This window comes from Ictidomys tridecemlineatus, unplaced genomic scaffold (genome assembly GCF_052094955.1).
Source record: "Ictidomys tridecemlineatus isolate mIctTri1 unplaced genomic scaffold, mIctTri1.hap1 Scaffold_88, whole genome shotgun sequence".
Lineage (NCBI taxonomy): Eukaryota > Metazoa > Chordata > Mammalia > Rodentia > Sciuridae > Ictidomys > Ictidomys tridecemlineatus.
Window position 1 is genome coordinate 877,891 of NW_027526121.1, and position 19,814 is coordinate 897,704.

At 39.4% G+C, this 19,814-nt stretch overlaps 1 protein-coding gene across 1 annotated transcript in view; it reads left to right on the forward strand.

Annotated features, from left to right (window-relative positions):
• LOC144374779 (adhesion G-protein coupled receptor V1-like) overlaps positions 1-15,676 on the forward strand; it is an 87,074-nt gene extending 71,398 nt beyond the window's left edge. Inside the window, 3 exon segments of the mRNA XM_078037515.1 lie at positions 2,121-2,528; positions 8,692-8,876; positions 14,771-15,676. Coding sequence (XP_077893641.1) covers positions 2,121-2,528; positions 8,692-8,876; positions 14,771-14,948 — 771 coding nt within the window. The 3' untranslated portion in view covers positions 14,949-15,676.
• The last annotated feature ends 4,138 nt before the right edge of the window (positions 15,677-19,814 follow it).

The following is a 19,814-nucleotide window of genomic DNA, read 5'->3' on the forward strand; positions in this document are numbered from 1 at the left end:
CAGATAACCTCTATTCCTGAATTTCATGTTTAACTACTCCATTGCTTTTATCTGTAGTTTTACCATCCACCATATGTTTTTTGGGTCTACCTGTTTAGGAAGTTATGAAAATTAAATTCTTGAAATTGTGTTCTGAGGCATGTTGTTCTGAGGCATCCTTATTTCATTCAACAATGTTTGTTAAATACCCATCCAACATGTTCTGATTTTTGTTATATAATATTCAATGCATATTTGTAGTGTAACCATTTAAAATACAAAAGCCAATAAGCTTTTGAGTAGTTTCCTTCAGTAAGGTTTTTGTTCTATCATTGTTCTGCAGATGATTTTAAAAGACTGTCTTCATGGACTGTTCATTTTTTGAAATAGTTGATTACTTCCTCTTCCTGAAGGATGCTGTTCCCTTTGGGTGCCTAGGTTGTGGTACTTTCCTGCTCTTAATATTACCTCACTGGGAGTTCCTCTCTGATGTCAATGTAGGTGATGATGCCTGTTGGAATCTACCCAGACTCACTCTCCAGGCTATACTATGCCGACCTATAAGTGTTACCTGAAAGCTGAGGACTCCCAAATTTTTGTCAATTGCCTCCCCTTTTCCAGACTCATGTATCTGATTTTTCTTACTTGAAATCTTTGCTTCAGTGTCTGAGGCATCTCAGACTTAATATGTATGATAATTGACTCTTGATATCTCCTTCAACAATATTTCCCCTAGCTTTCTATCATTCATGCAGTTACTTATTCATCAAAGCCAGCTGCTAGACTTTATCCTCAATTTTCCTTTTCCTTTAACCCAGCATTGAATTCATCATAAAGTCCTCTTAACTCTATATTAAAAATACATTCCCAGTCTGGGTACTTCAAATCTTTCCACTCCTGGGACCCTAAATCAAGCTACCACCATTTCTCATATGAACTATTGCAAAAACGTGTGCCTTCTTCCTGCCTCTGTGCTTATTTCCTGTTAAAAGACTAATAAAGATAACAGCCTGAACGCTGATGAAAACATTGGATGAAGTGGGCCACTTTCTTGTATTTTCCATGCTTCCAATCATGTGCCCACCCCAAATGACCCCTTCCACCTCTCATGTGAGCTTCCAGTCACGCTGGCCTCCTGGTTTCTTCTCTTATACTAAGATGGTTCTTACTTCAGGAACTTTGTGATTGCTCTTCTTCCTGCCTAGAATATTTCTCCTGAGATCTAGAATATTTCTGCTGAGATCATCATGTAACCTATTTCTTTACTTCACTGAGGTCTTTTTTAATATCAGCTCAAGAACTTTTGTAACCAGCATTATCTAAAATTGTGCCCTGACCTTTCCCTTCCCTTACTTTGTCTATGTTTTTGGTCATAAAACACCATGTATTAATAGATAATTAATTCCATAGCTCTTCTGTTTTCTGTAAGTCTTCACTAGAATAATAGTTCCTATGAGTGACCTGCTCTTTAATTCTGCATCTATATTTTGCAATCCTGGGCTATACTATGAGTTTCACAGTTGTTGGCTCAGTTGTAAATAAATGTGAATTCCTTTCATTCTTCCATGACTAAGTATTCATGCTTCACTTTCTGAATACTTTTTAATAACCAAACTGAAAATATGAGAGATATATGCACTTAGGACCTTATAACACATTCCTGCATTCCTGTATTTAAGCGTGAGCAAGAGACCAGTTTATTCTTCCTTCTCCTTCCTTCTCTCTGCCTCCTCCTTATCCTCCCTACTTTACAACTACCTCCCCAACAAATTTCCAGGTAGGAATGAAATGTTAATATTTCTTTTGTTCCTTCATACGTATGTTCTCCAGCATGTGTAAGCTAAAGCACAACTTTTAGTGTGTTCACCTGGGAGACATTTATGGGGAAAAAGCAACATTTCTTTTCTAATTCTCTTCTTTGATATTTTCACTCAAAAGAACCTGTCTTTCCAAACTCCATTACTGTATGATGTATGTTTATCTCTACAAATTTTTAATTAGATTAGAAAACATATAAAGCCCTATATTGCCCATCAGTTTATTTAACAAAAATAGAATTTTATTTTTACGAAATAAAATTTTGTTTATGGCATGTTCAGAGACAACATAGTTTCACTTATATGTTATTGTTTCCTTTGCAGGAGTTGAGGAGTGCTGAAACAATTGGTCGTACTCTCATATCTCCAGCTGTTTCTGTAAAGTATTTTATGAGAAATGAAGGCACATTGGTCTTTGAACCTGGCCAGAGCAACACCATGTTGGATGTCAACCTAACGCCAGATATAGGGTATTCAAGTCCATTTCCTAAATGCTTTCAGATTGTGCTTTTGGGCCCAAAAGGTGATGCCAGAATTGATAAAGCATATGGTACTGCCAACATCACTCTTGTCTCTGATGCAGAGTCACAGGCGATTTGGGGCCTTGCTGATCAGCTACATCAGCCCCTTGATGAAGACATTCTTAACAGAGTGCTCCACAACATTAACATGAATGTAGCCACAGAGAACACGGACGAACAGCTCAGTGCTGTGGTGCATCTAATAGAAAAGGTAAGAAAAACTTGCAAATGGAAACACTTGGTTTAATAAAACTTGACAAATTAGAAAACCAACACAAAAGTCGCATTCTATTAAATCACATACATAGAATTATGATAACACTAAACTTCTAAATATAAGAGTAGAATTCATCATACCTGACAATGAACTTTTGTTTGGATATGAGTGATGCCTGTTTGACACCCTCAGTATTCAATTTGCATAATCTTGTGCAGCAGAAAAAATAGTTCAAAGTCTAGAAAGGCAGAACAGATGTTGGAAGCTGCAGGCTCTTTCTGATTCTCCAGAAGCTGTTCACTTGTCTTTGGCATTTGACCTCTATTGTTTTTGCAGTCATAAAAAGAGGACTTGCACCAATTTGTAGTCCCACTAGAAATGTATGAGTATGCCCTTTTCTGCAAATCCTTGCCAACACTTATTTTTGTTGTATTCTTGGTAACTGCCATTCTGACTGGAGTGAGATGAAATCTTAGAGTAGTTTTGATTTGCATTTATCTAATTGCTAGAGATGTTGAACATTTTTTCATATGTTTGTTGATTAATTGTATATCCTCTTCTAAGAGGTGTCTATTCAGTTCCTTAATCCATTTATTGATTGGGTTATTTGTTTTTTGGTGTTAAGGTTTTTGAGTGCTTTATATATTCTAGAGATTAGTGCTTGTGGTAAACATTTGCTCCCATTGGAACCACCATTTGACCCAGCTATCCAACTCCTCGATTTATACTCAAAGGACTTAAAAACAGCATTCTACAGGGACACAGTCATGTCAAGGTTTATAGCAGCACAATTCACAATAGTTAAATTGTGGAACCAACCCAGATGCCCTTCAGTAAATAAATGGATAGGGAAACTTTGGTATATATTCATGATGGAATATTACTCAGCATTAAAAGAGAATAAAATCATGACATTTGCAGGTAAATAGATGGAGTTGGAGAATATAATGCTAGGTGAAGCAAGCCAATCCCAAAAAACCAAACTGAATGTTTTCTTTGATATGATGAGGCTGACTCATAATGGTGATGGAGTGGAATATGAGAGGAATGGAAGAAATTTAGAAAGGGAAAAGTAAAGGGATGGGGAGGGAGGGAATAGAAGGGTAGGAATGATGGTGGAATGAGTTAGACATCATTATCCTAAGTACATGTATGAAGACACAAATGGTGTGAAAAATACTTTATGTATAATCAGTGACTTGAAAAACTGTGCTCTGTGAATTGCATTCTGCCATCATGTGTAACAAATTAGAATAAATAAATAATTTAGTTTAAAAAAAAGAGGACTTGGAGTAGGTATTCATCTACATAGTGCTTTTAGTTTAAATGCCACGAAACAGGAACAATTATCCACTGCTTGTTCTCTGTTCCTCTTGGGCACTGGAAACTTTCCCAGAAAAGGAAAAGCTATGGATTGGCCAGATAACTTTAGGCATTCAATTTGGCCTGGAGTGGACCAACTAGGTTTTGTTTTAAACCCATTTATTTATTTACACTTCTGCAAATGATGGAGTTAAATGGAGATATGAGCCCAAGGACATACATGCAAATAGATAAATGAAAAGAGTTAGTATTAGAGGAAAACATGAGAATGTGTGTGTGGGATTCTTACCAAGATATTTTATAGTAACACATTTACATATAAGTATAAAAAGTTTTGATCACATATGTATGAATTTATTAATACTATATTTCTAACATAGTGACCTTTAAATATTTAAAATGTTTACAGCAGGGACTTAGAATATCATGTCTATTCTATTTCCCATGATATTTCTTAAAATATAAAGCTCAAAGTATAAAAAAGAAAATTGTTATGTATACAGGTAAGAAGAAGAGGCCATGCCAAGTGGCTTGTAAAGCAGAGAAGTGGTTGTTATTTCACATAGAGAACATTCTAGAAAATAGTGATCTCACTCCAGAAAATAATGTTACTTAAATTTTTTAAAATATTGTTTTTAGTTATACATGGACACAATATCTTTATTTTGTTTTATTTATTATTTTTATGTGGTGCTGAGGATTGAATCCAGTGCCTCACATGTGTGAGGCATGTGCTCTGCCACTGAGCCATGACCCCCGTCCATGTTACTTAAATTTTCTAATGATGAAATGGCATGGGACATCAGCAAGTTGATTTTGGCCAAGACAAGGGAAAGCATATATGAGAACAATGTAGGGTAGAGCAGAGAACTTCAGATCAAATGTTTTGCAGAAGATATAAGAAAATTCTGCTGCCCCTTTTCCTCAGTAAGTTATATAAGATGGTTATATACCATTGGTCAAGACTCAACACTGAGGGTTGGGATGTGGCTCAGAGGTAGAGCACTTGCCCAGCATGCATGAAGCACTAGGTTTGATATCAGCACCACATAAAATGAAATGAAATAAAATAAAGAGATTGTGTTCACCTATAATTAAAAAATAAATATTTTTTAAAAAAGAATCAACACTGATTTAAGTGGTTATTAAATAATATATCTTGATTGTTTTGTTATGATTATTTGTGTGCTTTACCAAAAGGAACTTTATATTTCCTTTTAATATGGGAAAAATTTGGGTACCTCTGAAATTCTTGGGTTATAACTTTTAAAGCTTGTTCTAGATGAATACCTAATAGGTGTTGTGTTCAAACAGAACAAATGGGTTTGGGAACATTTGTTCAAATACCATGTATGGCAGCAATGCTTATTTTAGCATTACTTACGGTAATAACAAAAATTGAAACAAAAAATTGCTATCGAGGGGGGCCTAGTTCAATAAATTCTGGTGTATTGATGAAATACAGCCATGAATGAACCACACAAAAACATTTTAGTCAATAATGGACCACATTATGGTGTTCCCATAAGATTATAAATTCCTATTAGTATTTTTACTGTAGCTTTTCTGTGTTTACATTTGCAAATACTACCATGTGTCACCTATAGTATTAAGTACAGTAATATGCTGTACAGATTTGTAGCCTGGGAGCAGTAGGCTAAACCATGTATCCTGCATGTAGGTACTTACCAGGTAGTAAGTACTCTGTGATATTCACAAGGACAGAACTATCCATTTCCCAGAACATATCTCCCTTGTTAAGTTATGCATGACTGTATGCCACAAAATAAATATTTCATTTTTTAGAAATAGTTATATAATTAGACTACAAGAATAATAAAACAAAGCACTGAAGATATAGATAATCACATATGGATAAGGTTATAAAACTTAACCAATAAAATTAAAGGATGCCCAGTTAAGTTTGAAATTCAGATAAAGAACAACTAAATTTTAAGCATATATACATCATAAAATACTTAACTTGCCATACTTATTTAGCAACCAGTTATTATGTGCTCATCTGAAATTTAAGGAATCCTATACTTCATCTAGTAAACTTTCATATATATCATGTTAAACTAACACTTCAACCTCAGCTTCAGAAGTTACAGCCTAAATCTGCCAGGGCTGAATAGAACTTGGTTACATAAAATCTTGTATTGCAGGTAAAACTGTTTCTAAGTTCTAAGTTTCCAAGTTCTTTGAAACAGAACCCGCCCTACATAATATTTGTTTTATTTTCCATAATGTTTTTTTTACTAAAATCTCAATATCTTAGATAAGATCACACACTCTAGAAGTGTTATTTATTCATGTTTGCATGATACAAATATTGTCCTAAAAAAAGCAATAGCTTTAAATGATTCATATGAAGACTTCTAGATAAAATCCAACAGTGGGGTTGGGCATATTTTTGCAATAACATGATATTCTGGCCTCTGATTTTCCCACGCATGGTACAGTAAAAATAATTTTAAAAGCTGTCATTTGCCTTAATAACACTATCAGTCTTTTAAAACCCTGCTGGATTTGATATTACAATTTTAATTTTACCAGATTTAGATTTCCTGGCAATTGGAGGTTAATAAAACATGAGTCAGGAGGTCTAATTTTGTGTTCTGGAAAACTTGAAAGAGCATATGAATAATTTGTTTTGTGCAAGTTTGGTAGACCATCTCCCATTTCCAATGGTTGCTTCTTTTATTTTTAACCCTGACAGGTTTTTAATTTTTTTCCCATGGTTGCTTTAAGTCTTCTGCTTGTTTTTAAGTCAATTTCTATAATTTGGGTGTTTCTTTTGTATCTGTTTATGTAAAATGTCCTTAAAAAGCCAGACTATTTATTTTTTATCACACACACTTTTAATATTATGCATTTGATGCCAAGATTATCTTGTACCTATAATTTATAATAGTACTAATTGGCTTAGATTTCAATCTGAATTTTACTGACTGATTTTGTATTTTATAATTGCAATAATTTTAACTAAGTTGTCTGTGACCTGAGTCAATCTGTGTTGTTTTTTGACAAGCCTGTGGAGGATTTGGGCAGTCAGTGCAGGTATCTGTCAGGAACACCTCCTGGGTTTGGCCAGTCACCAACCCTGTGTTCTGGCTGACTTAAGTTATTTTCTTTCTGAATCAGTTTTTTTCCCTGGAAATGAAACAAAGGTCATACTAGGACTTTCCTCAGAGGATTCTTGTGAAGATTAAAGAAGTTAACATAAAGTTGTAAGAACTCTGAAATGCCCACAATAACCAAGCGTTATATAAATGCCCTTTTTGTTTTATTTTGTGCACTCTACTAAAAGGAATTATTTTCCTTGAACATAGATAACAGTTTGAAAAACTCTAGAAATTTTGGATCATAACTTTTAGTTCTTAAAATTATGTACCTGTGTCTCTGTTGGCTTCTGGCATTTCATTTTCAGAAATGCCTCATGTCAGATTGAATTTTTGTTTCTCTGTTATTATGTTTTATTTTTCTGATTTCTAGTATGACTTTTTTAATATTTTAAAAAAATCACTCAGATATTATATGTCTGGTGTTTTTTGTTTTCTTAATTTCCTCTGATTGAAAGTAATCTCTGAACTTTTAGACAGGAGTGTCTCTTTAGCTTATTAAAGAACTGTGGTATTTTTTTTCTTGTATCTGTTCTTTCGTATGCTTGTGTCTGAGAGATTTGTCCTACTTGTCTGTTACGTTTTCTTTGAGTTCTAGGAGAGTTTCTTGAGCTTATTTTCCATTTGTTATGACCAGTTTGCTTGTTTCAGTGTCCAATCAGCTGTTCTTTCATCTTCCTTTGTAATTTCCTCATTGTTAAATTGTTATTCTGTTCCTTTCGTTGTATTTCCCCTGTGGATCATTCTGCATTCTCCCTTTCTATCTTTGAGGTGGCTACTATAAATTCAGATCTTGAGTTCTTCTTTGAGTTTGGAATGTTACTAAGTCATACACACACAAAAATATGGAGAACTCCCCCATGAGCTCCTTTAGCAGGAGAAACTGGTTAGTCATTTTAAGGCTAATATAAGTTTATGTGCAAGTTGATAATGTATGTTGGCAGGAAGAGCATAATGTAGAATATAGAGAAAGTGATGACTTGGAGTTTAAAAAATTAACAGGAACTTATTAGATATATTAAAATGGAACAAAATAAGTCAGTGGCTTCATACCATTGCTTAGGTATTAGTTGAGATGTGGGCTTCTTCATTCTTGCAAGGGAAAACCATGAAGGTGATTTTCCCCCCTATTTTTCTAATTCCTCCAATAATGAATAATGTAGTCTTCCAAAGTAGGAAGGGTCATACTTTCTGAAAAAGACAAGGATGCCAGGTGGTTTTGAGTACTATTGGTTGAAAATAATTTCTTGATTTGATTATTAGAATTTAATGACATATGGTAGCTTCTGTTCATTGAAAAACAGACAAAAATAATCCTACTACCATTATAAAAAAATATTCTCTAGGCATTTATTTCTTTATATGCTAGTCAAAAGAATGTATGTTCTTGGGGGTGGTGTAAAAATGGGACTTGTTTTAATTCATCAGGCTAACTATTGTAGTTAAGTGATCCAGGTGACCATTTGGCTATTAAAGATTAAATAGAAAATATTTTGGCTATTGTGTCTTTTTTAAAATTAAATGTTTATTTTTGCATTTTAAAGCGCAAATGTATGTATTTGAAATACCAGTTTCTCTTAAATGCTTCATAGGTTCATGTTTGTAAACATTAACAACTGTTAATAAAGATTTTATGTAGTATGTAGATGACATGTAATTTAAGAAGTTTATTTTTAAAGTATATATTTTTATACTTGAATTTTTTCTAGATAACTGTTGAAGGAAAAAATCAAGTTTTCAGTACCAAAAGCAGAACTCTTTTCTATGAGATTCTTTGTGCTCTTGTTAATCCAAAGCTCAAGGATACAAGAGGATTCAGCCACTTAACAGAAGTGACTGAAGATTTTGCCTTTTCTCCGCTGACTGATGTTACCTGTGGCTCTCCTAGTGAAAAGTAAGTATCTTCTAATACATCAATAGTATCTTACATGCATTTCTTCACTGTTTACCAAGCAGCATGTGATGCAAATTGACATTGACATGATATAACTCAGAATTATTTGGCCAAAGCATTGTACCTGTTTGGCAAATTAAGCGAATTGTTTGAAAAAAGCCTAACAGTTCCATGAAGAAAAATGAATGAGTACTGTTAGCAATATATTCTTATTATTTCAAAGTGTGTTTTAAAAGTTGTAAACAGCCATGTCTCCAACTTTTATGTATTCAATGAATAGAAGATACACTCCGAATAGGACCAAAAAAAGGGGAGCTGATTCTGAACTTTAGGGGTCTTTTTTATTAATATCTTTATGAATTTTATTTTCGTGTGGTACTAAGGATTGAACCCAGTGCCTCACACATGAGAAGTGAGTGCTCTACCATTGAACTCTATAGCCCCAGCCCTAGGAGTGTTTTGATATGCTACTACTTGTGCTTCCAAAGACAGCTCTCATACTCTGTTGAACTTTGGGCTGGAGTGTCATGGCAAGAAGCTAGCCAGAGGAGAAGAAAAAAATAAAATACAGTGCATTTAGAGACCTAAAAAAATGTTTTATTTTGTTTGACAACATAAAAGTGGCTGATAATATAACATGCCTGGAAATTGAAATTCAACTTGATTTTCACAGAGGAAATAGGATCTAGAATTATATTTCAGAAGGATAGTAACAAAACCAGCATGGCATTGGCACCAAAATAGGCAGGAAGACATGGAATAGAGTAGAAGACATAGAGACAAATCAATGTAAATACAGTTTTCTGATAGTAAGATAAAGGTGCCAAAATATATGTTGGAAAAAAGATAGCCCTTTTAACAAACAGTGATGGGCAAACTGGAAGTCCATATGTAGAAGAATGAAACTAGACTCTTACCTCTCACCCTGCACAGAAATTAACTCAAAGTATAACAAAGAACGAGGAATTAGACCAGAAACCCTGCGCCTGCTAGAAGAAAATGACTTCCTTAACAAGACTCCTAAAGTGCAAGAAATAAACTAAAAATATCAATAAATGGGACGGTATCAAATTAAAAGGTTTCTGCTTCAAAGGGAAACAAGAGCATGAAGAGGGAGCTTACAGAATGGAGAAAGATTTTTCCTACCTGCTCCTCAGGGTGTTAATATCCAGAATATGCAAAGAACTCAAAACACTTAACACCAAAAATCCAAATAACCCAATTAATAAATGGGAAAAAGAATTAAACAGATACTTTTCAAAAGAAGAAATACAAATGGTCAACAAATAAATGAAAAAAATGTTCAACATCTCTAGCAATTAAGGAAATGCAATCAAAACTACATTGAGATTTCATCTAATTCCAGTCAGAATGGCAATTATCCAGAATAAATTATAAGTGTTGGTGAGGATGTGGGGGAAAAGGTACATTCATACATTGCTGGTGGGACTGCAAATTGGTGCAACCTCTTCGGAAAACAGTGTGGCAATTCCTTGAACAACTAAGAATAGAACCACCATATGACCCAGCTTTCCTACCCATCAGTATATGTCCAAAATATTTTAAATCAGCATACTATAGTAATGCAACATATTAATGTTTATAGGAGCACAATTCATAGTAGTCAAACTAAGGAGCCAACTTAGATGACTCTCAATAGATGCACGAATAAAGAAAAGGTGGTATATGTACACAATTGAGTGGTATATATATATATATATATATATATATATATATATATATATATATATATATATAACACAATTGTGTACAGATACACAATACTCAGCCATAAAAATGAATGACATTATGGTGTTTGCCTATAAATGGATGGAACTGCAGTAAGACAGACTCAGAAAGTAAAGAGTTGAATGTTTTCTCTGATAGGTGGAAGCTAATAGAAAATAAGGGATGAGGGATTTAAAAAAGGAGAAAGAGAAAGGGGAAAAAGTAAGATGAATTTCATCAAAATATAGGAGACATCAGTAGAGTTGAGATTGAGAAGAGGATTTAAAAGGAGAAAGAGATGGGAAAAGGGAAGAACAGTGGAATGAGTATGACTGAGGTTTCTTATGAGCATGCATGGATGTGGCATGGTGGTTCCTGGCACTGGGTGTATTCACAGGATGCTAATTTAAAAAAAAGTAAACTCTAAATGGATTGAAAAAGAATAGGTGGAGTAGAGGGAGCAGAGGTGGGGAGTGCTGGGGACTGAATTGGAGCAGGTTCTGTTCCATGCTTTTGTGATTATGTCAGGGTGTATCCTGGTGTTGTATGTGACTGAAAAGAATAAAACAACAATAACCATTATTTAATGAGTGCCATCTGCTTAAGACTAAGTTTATGTAAATCTTTTAACAATTTTATTATTTATTCTCAATGAATGCTGTCATCAGTGTTTATTACATTGAAATTTACAGATACTCTGAAGACTACATTTAAAAACTCATATAATAATTTAAATCATCTCTTTATTTATAGATCCCTTTATGAACTCTGGCAGGTTAACTAAAATACCAGTTGAATACCTAAAACTTTTAATGTTAGTTTTTAAGTCCCAGGACATGCAAAGTTAAAAGAGATGGTTAATACAGACATAAAAAGGTTTGTGGTAGCCTTTTTATCAGAGAGAGCAAGATATAAATAATAACATAAGTGATCTTAACTGTACACCTCTGCTCTAGTCTTGACATAGTTTTGCATTGAAGAATATGAGTGAATTATAATATTGAACATTATAACATTATAATATTGAAATTTATATAACGTTCAACTTAATCCTCACCAAAGGTTATATATATATATATATATATATATATATATATATACACACACACACACACACACACACACATACACACACACACACAACACACATATATGGAGAGAGAGTTTTATATATAATAGTTACATATATATGTTATAAAGTATAGTGTATATATATACACTATAATATAGTTCTTTTAAATGTTTTTTTAGTTCATTGTAACCCATTACAATCAGTTCGTTTTGACACAGTCATACATGCATGGAATATAATTTGCTCCATTTTAATCCCTAGTATACCTCCCCTCTTCCCTCCTCCAATTTTTCATCCTCTATTGTACTGGCCTCCCTTCTATTTATTTATTTTTTCATTGGTCACCAGATTATGATGAAGTATGGACTCACTTCCAGGGCTACTTGACCCCACAGTCCTGCTTTGTTACAACTCCCTTCCAACCTCATGGATCCTAGGTGTTCAGACTTTCATTCCACATGAGTGCCAGTGGGTGACAAGGTTAAGACAAAGAACCAGCACCCTTTTTCCCTGTACTCTCCCTTTAACCTTGCAGGGTGAGTCCCAGTGTTTGAGGTTTTTATTGAAAAATAAGCAAAGTATCGATAACTTCAGAGGTGCCTCATTTCAGGAGGCTTCTTCTCTTTACCACTGCTCCTAGATGTCTATCTGAGACCAATGATTAGCAGTTCCTTCTTAGTACCTTTGATATATTCTTTAATCCTGTCTTCAGAAATCTCTGACATGGATTGCTTATTTGTTTAAAGTAAGTTCCCACTTAAGCTACAGAATGTTTCTGTGTGTGTGTGTGTGTGTGTGTGTGTGTGTGTGTGTGTGAGAGAGAGAGAGAGAGAGAGAGAGAGAGAGAGAGAGAGAGAGAGAGGTGGGTGGAGGAGGAATCAGATTTAGTATTTTAGAAACATCATGTTGAAGAGGTTGTTGAAATTAAAGAAGAGGGAAAGCAAGAAATAGGAAAACTAGGTGGTAATTCCAGAGACTTGTAGGGCTGAGTGAGGAGGATGGTAGGTTCCATTCAAGCCTGGACAACTTCATGAGACCTGTCTTAAAAAATAAAAAAAAAATTAAAAGGAATGAAGATGTAACTCAGTGGTAGAGTGCCCCTGGGTTCAATCTCCAGTAGGAGGAAGGGAAGGATTGAAGCAAGGGGAAGACTACATAGGGGATAACTGTTGAGTGAAAATGAATGTTCAAATTAACAGAACATAAAAAATGAGAGAGATCACTATTATTTTGTTTTGCTTAAATAACTCCAAAGACAAAGATAACCATAATTATGCATATCTATATATTGTCTTAAGCAATATCAAGAGCATCTGGTGAGAATAGAAGATGTGGGAATTGAGCAAGGATAATGTCAAAAATGATGGAATTCAGAACAGTCACCTGAAAACCAAATACAACCAATGTCATGGATTGTTTATTGTTAATTCACTGTGACCACTGAGGTTGGTCACAGTGAATTAGAATAGGGGCCATTCAACATTAACAATTGATCAACATATTAATGTGTCCCCCACACTTAAGTCTAGGTATAAAGTAGCTTCTGGGATTGACCAAGATGAGTGCATTTGAAGGGCATCAATATAAAAGGTTAGGTGCCAAGAAGGGTTGGTTTTTATCGAGGGTGGGGAGAGTCATTGTGATATAATTGTGATATAATGTCGGTTTGCCAAGATAGAAGAATTTATGGTAGTGTTGACTGGTCAGATTCTCAGTAGATTACAGGTCGAGGAGCCTAAAATGGAGCAATGGGGGGTGAACTTCATTGGTCTTAGTTGCTTTGTGGCCTGGTCACGGGTTCTGTAGAGGCAGCTATTAATCAGGGAGTCTCAATGATGATTTAGGAAGCTGAGTGGGGAGACTGTATTGGATTTTTGACAAGTTGTGTGGAGGCATGTGTAACCCATGGAAATTGAAGTGTTTTCATAGAACACTGGGACCTAGAGCTCTGGATAAATGGTGGGTTAGGTATAGATAATTGAAGGTGCAGATTCAATTGTGGTCATTTAAGCTGTGGAAAAGTTTTTTTTTTTTTAGAGAAGGGTATATAGTTTAGAGGAAAAAGTTATCCTTTGCTCTTTCCTTTTGTTTCTCAAATCTTTCATTTAAAATTCTCTTCATTTACTAGCTTAGGGTGTCTTGGCAAGGTATCATTTAGATCAATGGCCTAATTATATATACTCTACATCTGTTGTGGTCCATGTAACTTAAACACTTAATGCATAAATCTTATACTAATGACCTGATGTTCTCTATAATTTTTAAGGCATGTTTCAGATCTAATTTATCTTTGTTTCTCTTCATTGTTTGCAATGATAATGGGTTCACAGGTTGCAACAGATTCTCTGGGTGACTGGTTACAAATCCAGATTCCTATGACTGCCAACCCCCTCTTGTGAGTAAGATTTCTGAGTTAGTAAGTCTGAGTATAAACTAGATAGCTCTATTTTAAGCCAAGTTCCAAGTGATTTCAACACATATTGAGGTTTGAAAGTAATTTCATTGCACACAGGATCTTATCATACCTAGGAGATCTTCAAATCTGAACTATTAAATGAATAAAGCCCACTCTTCAGAGCCATTTTTCTTACCAAATGGCTTACCAAATTAGTTCAAATGCTCTTATGGGTTAGGAAGGCATGAGGTACCCTCTAGGTAAAACATGGCTCTTGATATAGCTAAGGTTTAAGATGTTCTTGAATCAAACAGTGCTTCAGTTTAGTGGGGATACCCTTTTCTTACCCTGTTCCACCAATACTGATGTGATGAACACAGAAAAGTACATTTTACAGCCATAGATTGTATCTTGATATCCATTAACCAGCTTTTTAAAAAAAAACAAAAACAACAACAACAAAAAAACCTTGTTTTAGGTTACAGGGAGGATTAGTCAAGAGGATGTGGAAAGTTTTGTGGAAAAGTTCATAACAGTTAACCATAAAGGAACTGAAAGCAAATTTTACCTAGTGCTCCTGGGCTGGTAATGTCATTGTTATGTATAAAGAGCAGAATCCCAATGTAATACATTTAAGTGGATATATGGTTGTAAATACTTGCCATTTTAGCAGAATCTTTTATTTATTTTTTCTTGCAGAAGCAAAACCATCCTTGACAGTTGCCCATACTTGTCAATACTGGCTCTTCACTGGTATCCTCAGCAAATCAATGCATTGCTCCTGCTGTCCTGCTGCAGTGTCCCCTTGGCAGCCGGTCTCAGGCTGCAGGGAGAAAAGGGCCTGCAGGCGGTGCTTTCACCTGGCCCCTGGGCCTGAAGATCATCCTAGGCCCATCATGGAGAAATGCTAAATGTGCCCTGTCCTCTGCCTGCTGCCCTCAGTTCTGAGGCTTGTGGCATCAACAGCTGCAGCTGGAGCTTGGTGCAAGCCCTGCCTGGTGGCCGGCTGGCTGGACAGGTGCTGGAGCACAGCCCAGGCCTGTGCTGGAAGACATATGGCACAGAGGTGAATCTGAGCTTCTCATGTGGGTCCCAGTGCCACCCTTGAGTCTCCAAAGTAAAACACTTATGCCCCCGATGAGCTGTTGGCAAACCCTTGTGTGGCCACTGATCCCCGTCCTCTGTGGGCCTGGCATGTGGGATGCACTTCACAGCCACAGGACTCCAATTCAGGAACCAAGAGTGGACTCATAGGGGGGCCAAGTCTCCATGTGAAGAGGTCAGTGGTGAAGAGTTGGCCCTGGGGATAGTTGGTGAGAGCCTCAGGCCAAGGTCAACCATCAACCCCAACAACTCTGACCAGAAGAATAAGGAGGCTGTCTTGTCTTTGGTTCAATCCCCTTCCCCTTTGTACCCCCGCTGCTCACCCAGCATCTACAGGTGCCCCATGGACGCTCAGGCCCCTTACAGAATAGTGCACATGGTCACTAATGCTCCTGCAATTGAAGTAATCTCTAGGTTCTGTATAATGCCTAGGGAATGCACATGCTAGTAAATAGTTGTTATTCTGTGTTGTTTAGAGAATAATAAGAAAAACTCTCCCCAGGTTCAGAATGACTCAATGTTTTCACAGAACATTGTCCCTCCATGGTGGGCTGCATCTGTGGATGCAGAACCTGTGGACACCAAGGGCAGAATGGATGATCTTCAGCCCAGCCTCCGGCCTCTGGCCTTGCCCCTCGGGAAACCTGCAGCAGTAACAGCAGCCAGAGCAGCAATAGATGCTCCTGTGCATAACTGCTGCAAAGGAAGAGTTCTGGGTCTGGGAGGCAGGTGCTGGGGAGTGGCTTGCCCTGTCCTTGAACCAGAGTCCTGCTGGCCCAGGGACCATCCTGCCTTTGAACTGGCCTGGGCCTTTTCTCTGACCAGTCTTCCATGGCAAACATCAATTAATGCCTCAGACAAAGCCAAGGGGCCCATTCTCCAGGGGCCCTCCTGCTCTCCCTAGGAGCAGGTGCACTTTTTGGGACCAGGTGCTAGTGTGTGTCCACTAGACTGGGCCTCATCTAAGGGCAGTTAGTTACTGGACCTTGCTGGCTTCCATATCCTGAGCACCAATGCAACTCTGAGCATATCATAGGTGCTCAATAAGTGTTCTGGATGTAAATATACAAAAGAATAGCTGTGGGAAGTTCTTTGCCCTGGCAGCTGACCATGAGTGCTGAACCTACCCTCCTCCCCTGTCTCCCTAGGACAGAGCCCTTCTCTAGCACTGTGTGGCTGACCTATCCCTCCAGTGGTAGGGGCTGGCATCTGGTAAATGGCAGAGCTTTCTTCCTACTTTCGGGTAGTGGCTGTGAAGGAAGAGGCAGGCGGGCAGGGGGCTTCAGGGAGGGACGAGGGGAGTGCAGATGGGGAGGCCCTTCCCCTTCCAGGGGCTGGCCAGAATCTCTCCCCACACTGCGAACAGAACATGCTCATCATTGGTGGCTGTTTTGACCCATTTGGTGATTAATTTCTGTGGAAGGTTAAGATCCAACAGGAGGGAGAAGTTGATGACTAATCTATTAAGCTCCTGGGGTAACTTAATTTACATGTTTTGAATGATTACTTCCTACCTGAGCATTTGGGAATCCCAGCATCCTGGAGTAAATGAGGACTTGGCTCCCAGGGTGGACAAGGATCCTCAGGTTCTTCGGAGTTCTTGGACGTTTCCCTTGGCCGTTGTTTGCAGGGGTGGAGAGTCTCCTCTCCATCCTTTAAGAGCCATAGACCCTGTCCTCACAGGTCCACTGTGATGGCTGAGAGTGCCTGCAGCCATTTGTCATTCAAAATACAAATGAAGGTCACATTGACAGGGACTGATTTGCCCAGACCTGGGGAAGTGCCAGACAGCTTGCTGGGGGCATTAGACTGTACACAGTGGACAAGAGGCCCAGGGCACATACTCAGCAGGCATCTGTGGCCATCTTTGACAGGTGGTTTGGCTGGGCCTGAGGACCTGACTGCAGCATTGTCTTGCAGAGAGCCAGGTCCTCCAATGCTGCCCTTGCTCCTCATACCAGGTGGAGTGAGTCCTCTGGTCCATGTCAGGCTGGGCCCTCGGGCAGAAATAGGGGACTGGAGAGGTGTTAGGGTGAGGCCTCTGTGCATCAGGGCAGGGTCCTCATCCTTACACAAAGAGGAGATAGACCCTGAAATGGGCATACACTAGGAGAGTGCCATGTTCAGGTGGGGACAGAGGGAGAGAGGTGGCAGTCACAGTGCTCTAGGGATTGCAGCTACGCAGGGCCACCCTCCCCAGGGCCTTTGGATCCAGCCACACTTGATCTCCATCTCCCGGCCTCTCTTGGCTGCGCTTCAGTGGTAATTCCCTCCCCTCCCACGCATTCTCATGTAGGCGCAGGCACCTGCCGCCACTCTGTCTCCTTTGTTTCTGGAGCAGAGCAGGCAGAAAGCCTCCTACCTGTCCAGGAAACCTAAGTTCTGAGCTGTCTGGGGGAGCGTGTCTGTGGAGCCTGCCTGGGAGACAGTGGTGACAGGACTCTGCTGGCTCCAAGGGACCTGTCCTGTGAGGATTGAGGTCCTGTGGGCTCTGCCTCTGTGAGGTTGTCTCCTCAAGCACCCGGGAAGCTCTGGGACAAGAGACATGGTGACCCTCCTGGGGTGCAGACTCAGCGGAGTCCCCCGGGGGATGTACACACTCCTTTCCACCTGCCCCCACCTCCAGCAGAGCCACCCCCACTGCACTTGCTCAACAGGAAAGAAGAGGGGACAAGAGGAATTGTCCAGAACAGGTGCTCAAGGGCCCCCAGAGGAGGCAGCCTGTGGAGGGAAAAGAACAGGTTTAGTTTTCTCTCTTCACTGGTAAGAGCAGCAGCACCCAGAGCCGCTGCTGCAGGTGTCGGTGTTGCCAAAAGCTCGGTCCTTTACCTGACGCCAAGCCAATAATGAAGACATGATTTTGAGAAAAAGAAAAAAAGATTTATTGTTTTGCTAGCAAAGGAGGAACCAGGGGCCTTCTGTCCCAGAGGCTGTGATTCTGCCCATCAGCAGGGGCTTTTAAAGAGGTGACTCAAAGGCTTCATTCCTTGGATTCTCTGTCTGGAGTTGTAATCCACTTGTTAATTTGGGAGATAGTCCCAAGTTTCTGAGATCTTCTGGTACCACCCCCAAGGTCTGGATTACTTCATTCCTATGGCGGGTGTGTACTCAGGACAGATAATTCCGCCTCGGATGGGGAAGAAAGGTGATCCTGTTCCCCCTGAGATTAGGGAGGGTAAAGGGAAGAGGAGGGACAGAAAAGTGGCCATTTCAAAAATAAGTTGCAGTGGCAGAGCAGCGAGGGTTGTATTCAAAGCATAAAGTGGGCCACTGTTACACTGTTACACAGGGACAATGGTCACCGGCATTAGGACCTGAGATGGTGAGTGGTTGGGGCAGGAGTTGGGGTAGGGGACACTGTGTGGGATTTGGGGTGGGTGCTTCTTCCTCCTCTCCTCCCACTCAGTTCCCTGAAAGCGTAATAGTGTTGGGCCATTGACTATGCTAATGGTTGACCTAAACCTCTGATTGTGTGCTTTAAATGTAGACAGGTTTTGGTGGTCACAGCCAGGGGCATCTACTAGTAGAAGCAGAATGCTGCTGACATGGAGCTTGCACAGAATGTCCCCAGGGTCTGTGGAGCTGTGGTAGAGAAACCTAGCAAAAAGCTTGTGAGGTTAAGGGCAGCTGGTCCACTTTCAAGTGCTTGCTCAAGTCCTCATGGGTGCCGCAGGCCTAGAAAGTGATGTACTTCCCTGAGCCTCAGTTCCCCATCTGTCATCCCCTGGGTGAGGACAGTACCCACCTCCTGTGCAGAGTGGGCCAGGGGAGGCCAAATTTTCCAGCCTCTGTCCCTGCGGCGAGAGCTGCCCTGCCTAGTGAGTACCACCGCGGCCCCGGCTGGACTCCTGCACACTCTACCTGAACGCCTAGGCAGCCCTTCCAGCCTAGAAGGAGCAGAAGTTGGGTTTGCACCAAGATTTTTGTCTTGTTTTTGCCCTAGGGATTGAACCCAGGGGTGCCTTACCACTGAGCTGCACCTCAGGTCATGGTTTTATTTTCTATTTCAGTTTGAAACAGGGTCTTGCTAAGGTGCCCAGGCTGTTCTTGGCCTCCAAGCTCCTGTAATGACAGGAGTGCACCACCACGTCTGGCTTGCATCCAAAACCTAAGCCAGAAACCCAAGTGATTCTTTTGAGGGCACCTTGCCACTGGGTAGCCTGGGCACTTAGAACACTGTGAAGAGCAACCTTCAAGGAAGGTGCCTTGCCCTAGTCTCAGGCAATACAGCAGCCTCCCCTTTGACCCTGGAGAGGGAGTGGGTGCTAACACCACTGAGTGGGAGAAGCTGAGGCCCAGTGACTTGCAGAAGATTGTGGGGACATGGCTGGTAAGGGGTCATGCTACCAGTACCTGCTCTGTGGCCACAACCCTAGGTCACTCTTGGTTTCATTCTTTGAAAGGACCTGGAACAGCTCTGGGGCAGCCTGTCTGCCTGTATTGGCCTCAGCGAGCCCAGGAACCAGATGAGCTCAGATCATCCCACTTCTCATCCCATTCTCCCCACTGTATGTCTTCCTGGGGCTGAGACTCCTTCATCAGAATCAGCTCCAGGGCTGCAGGCCTGTCCTTAATTCAAACTCCAAGGAGATGGTTTCTAGGGTTCTTGGAGCAGGAGAGATCTGCTGGAAAGCAAGTG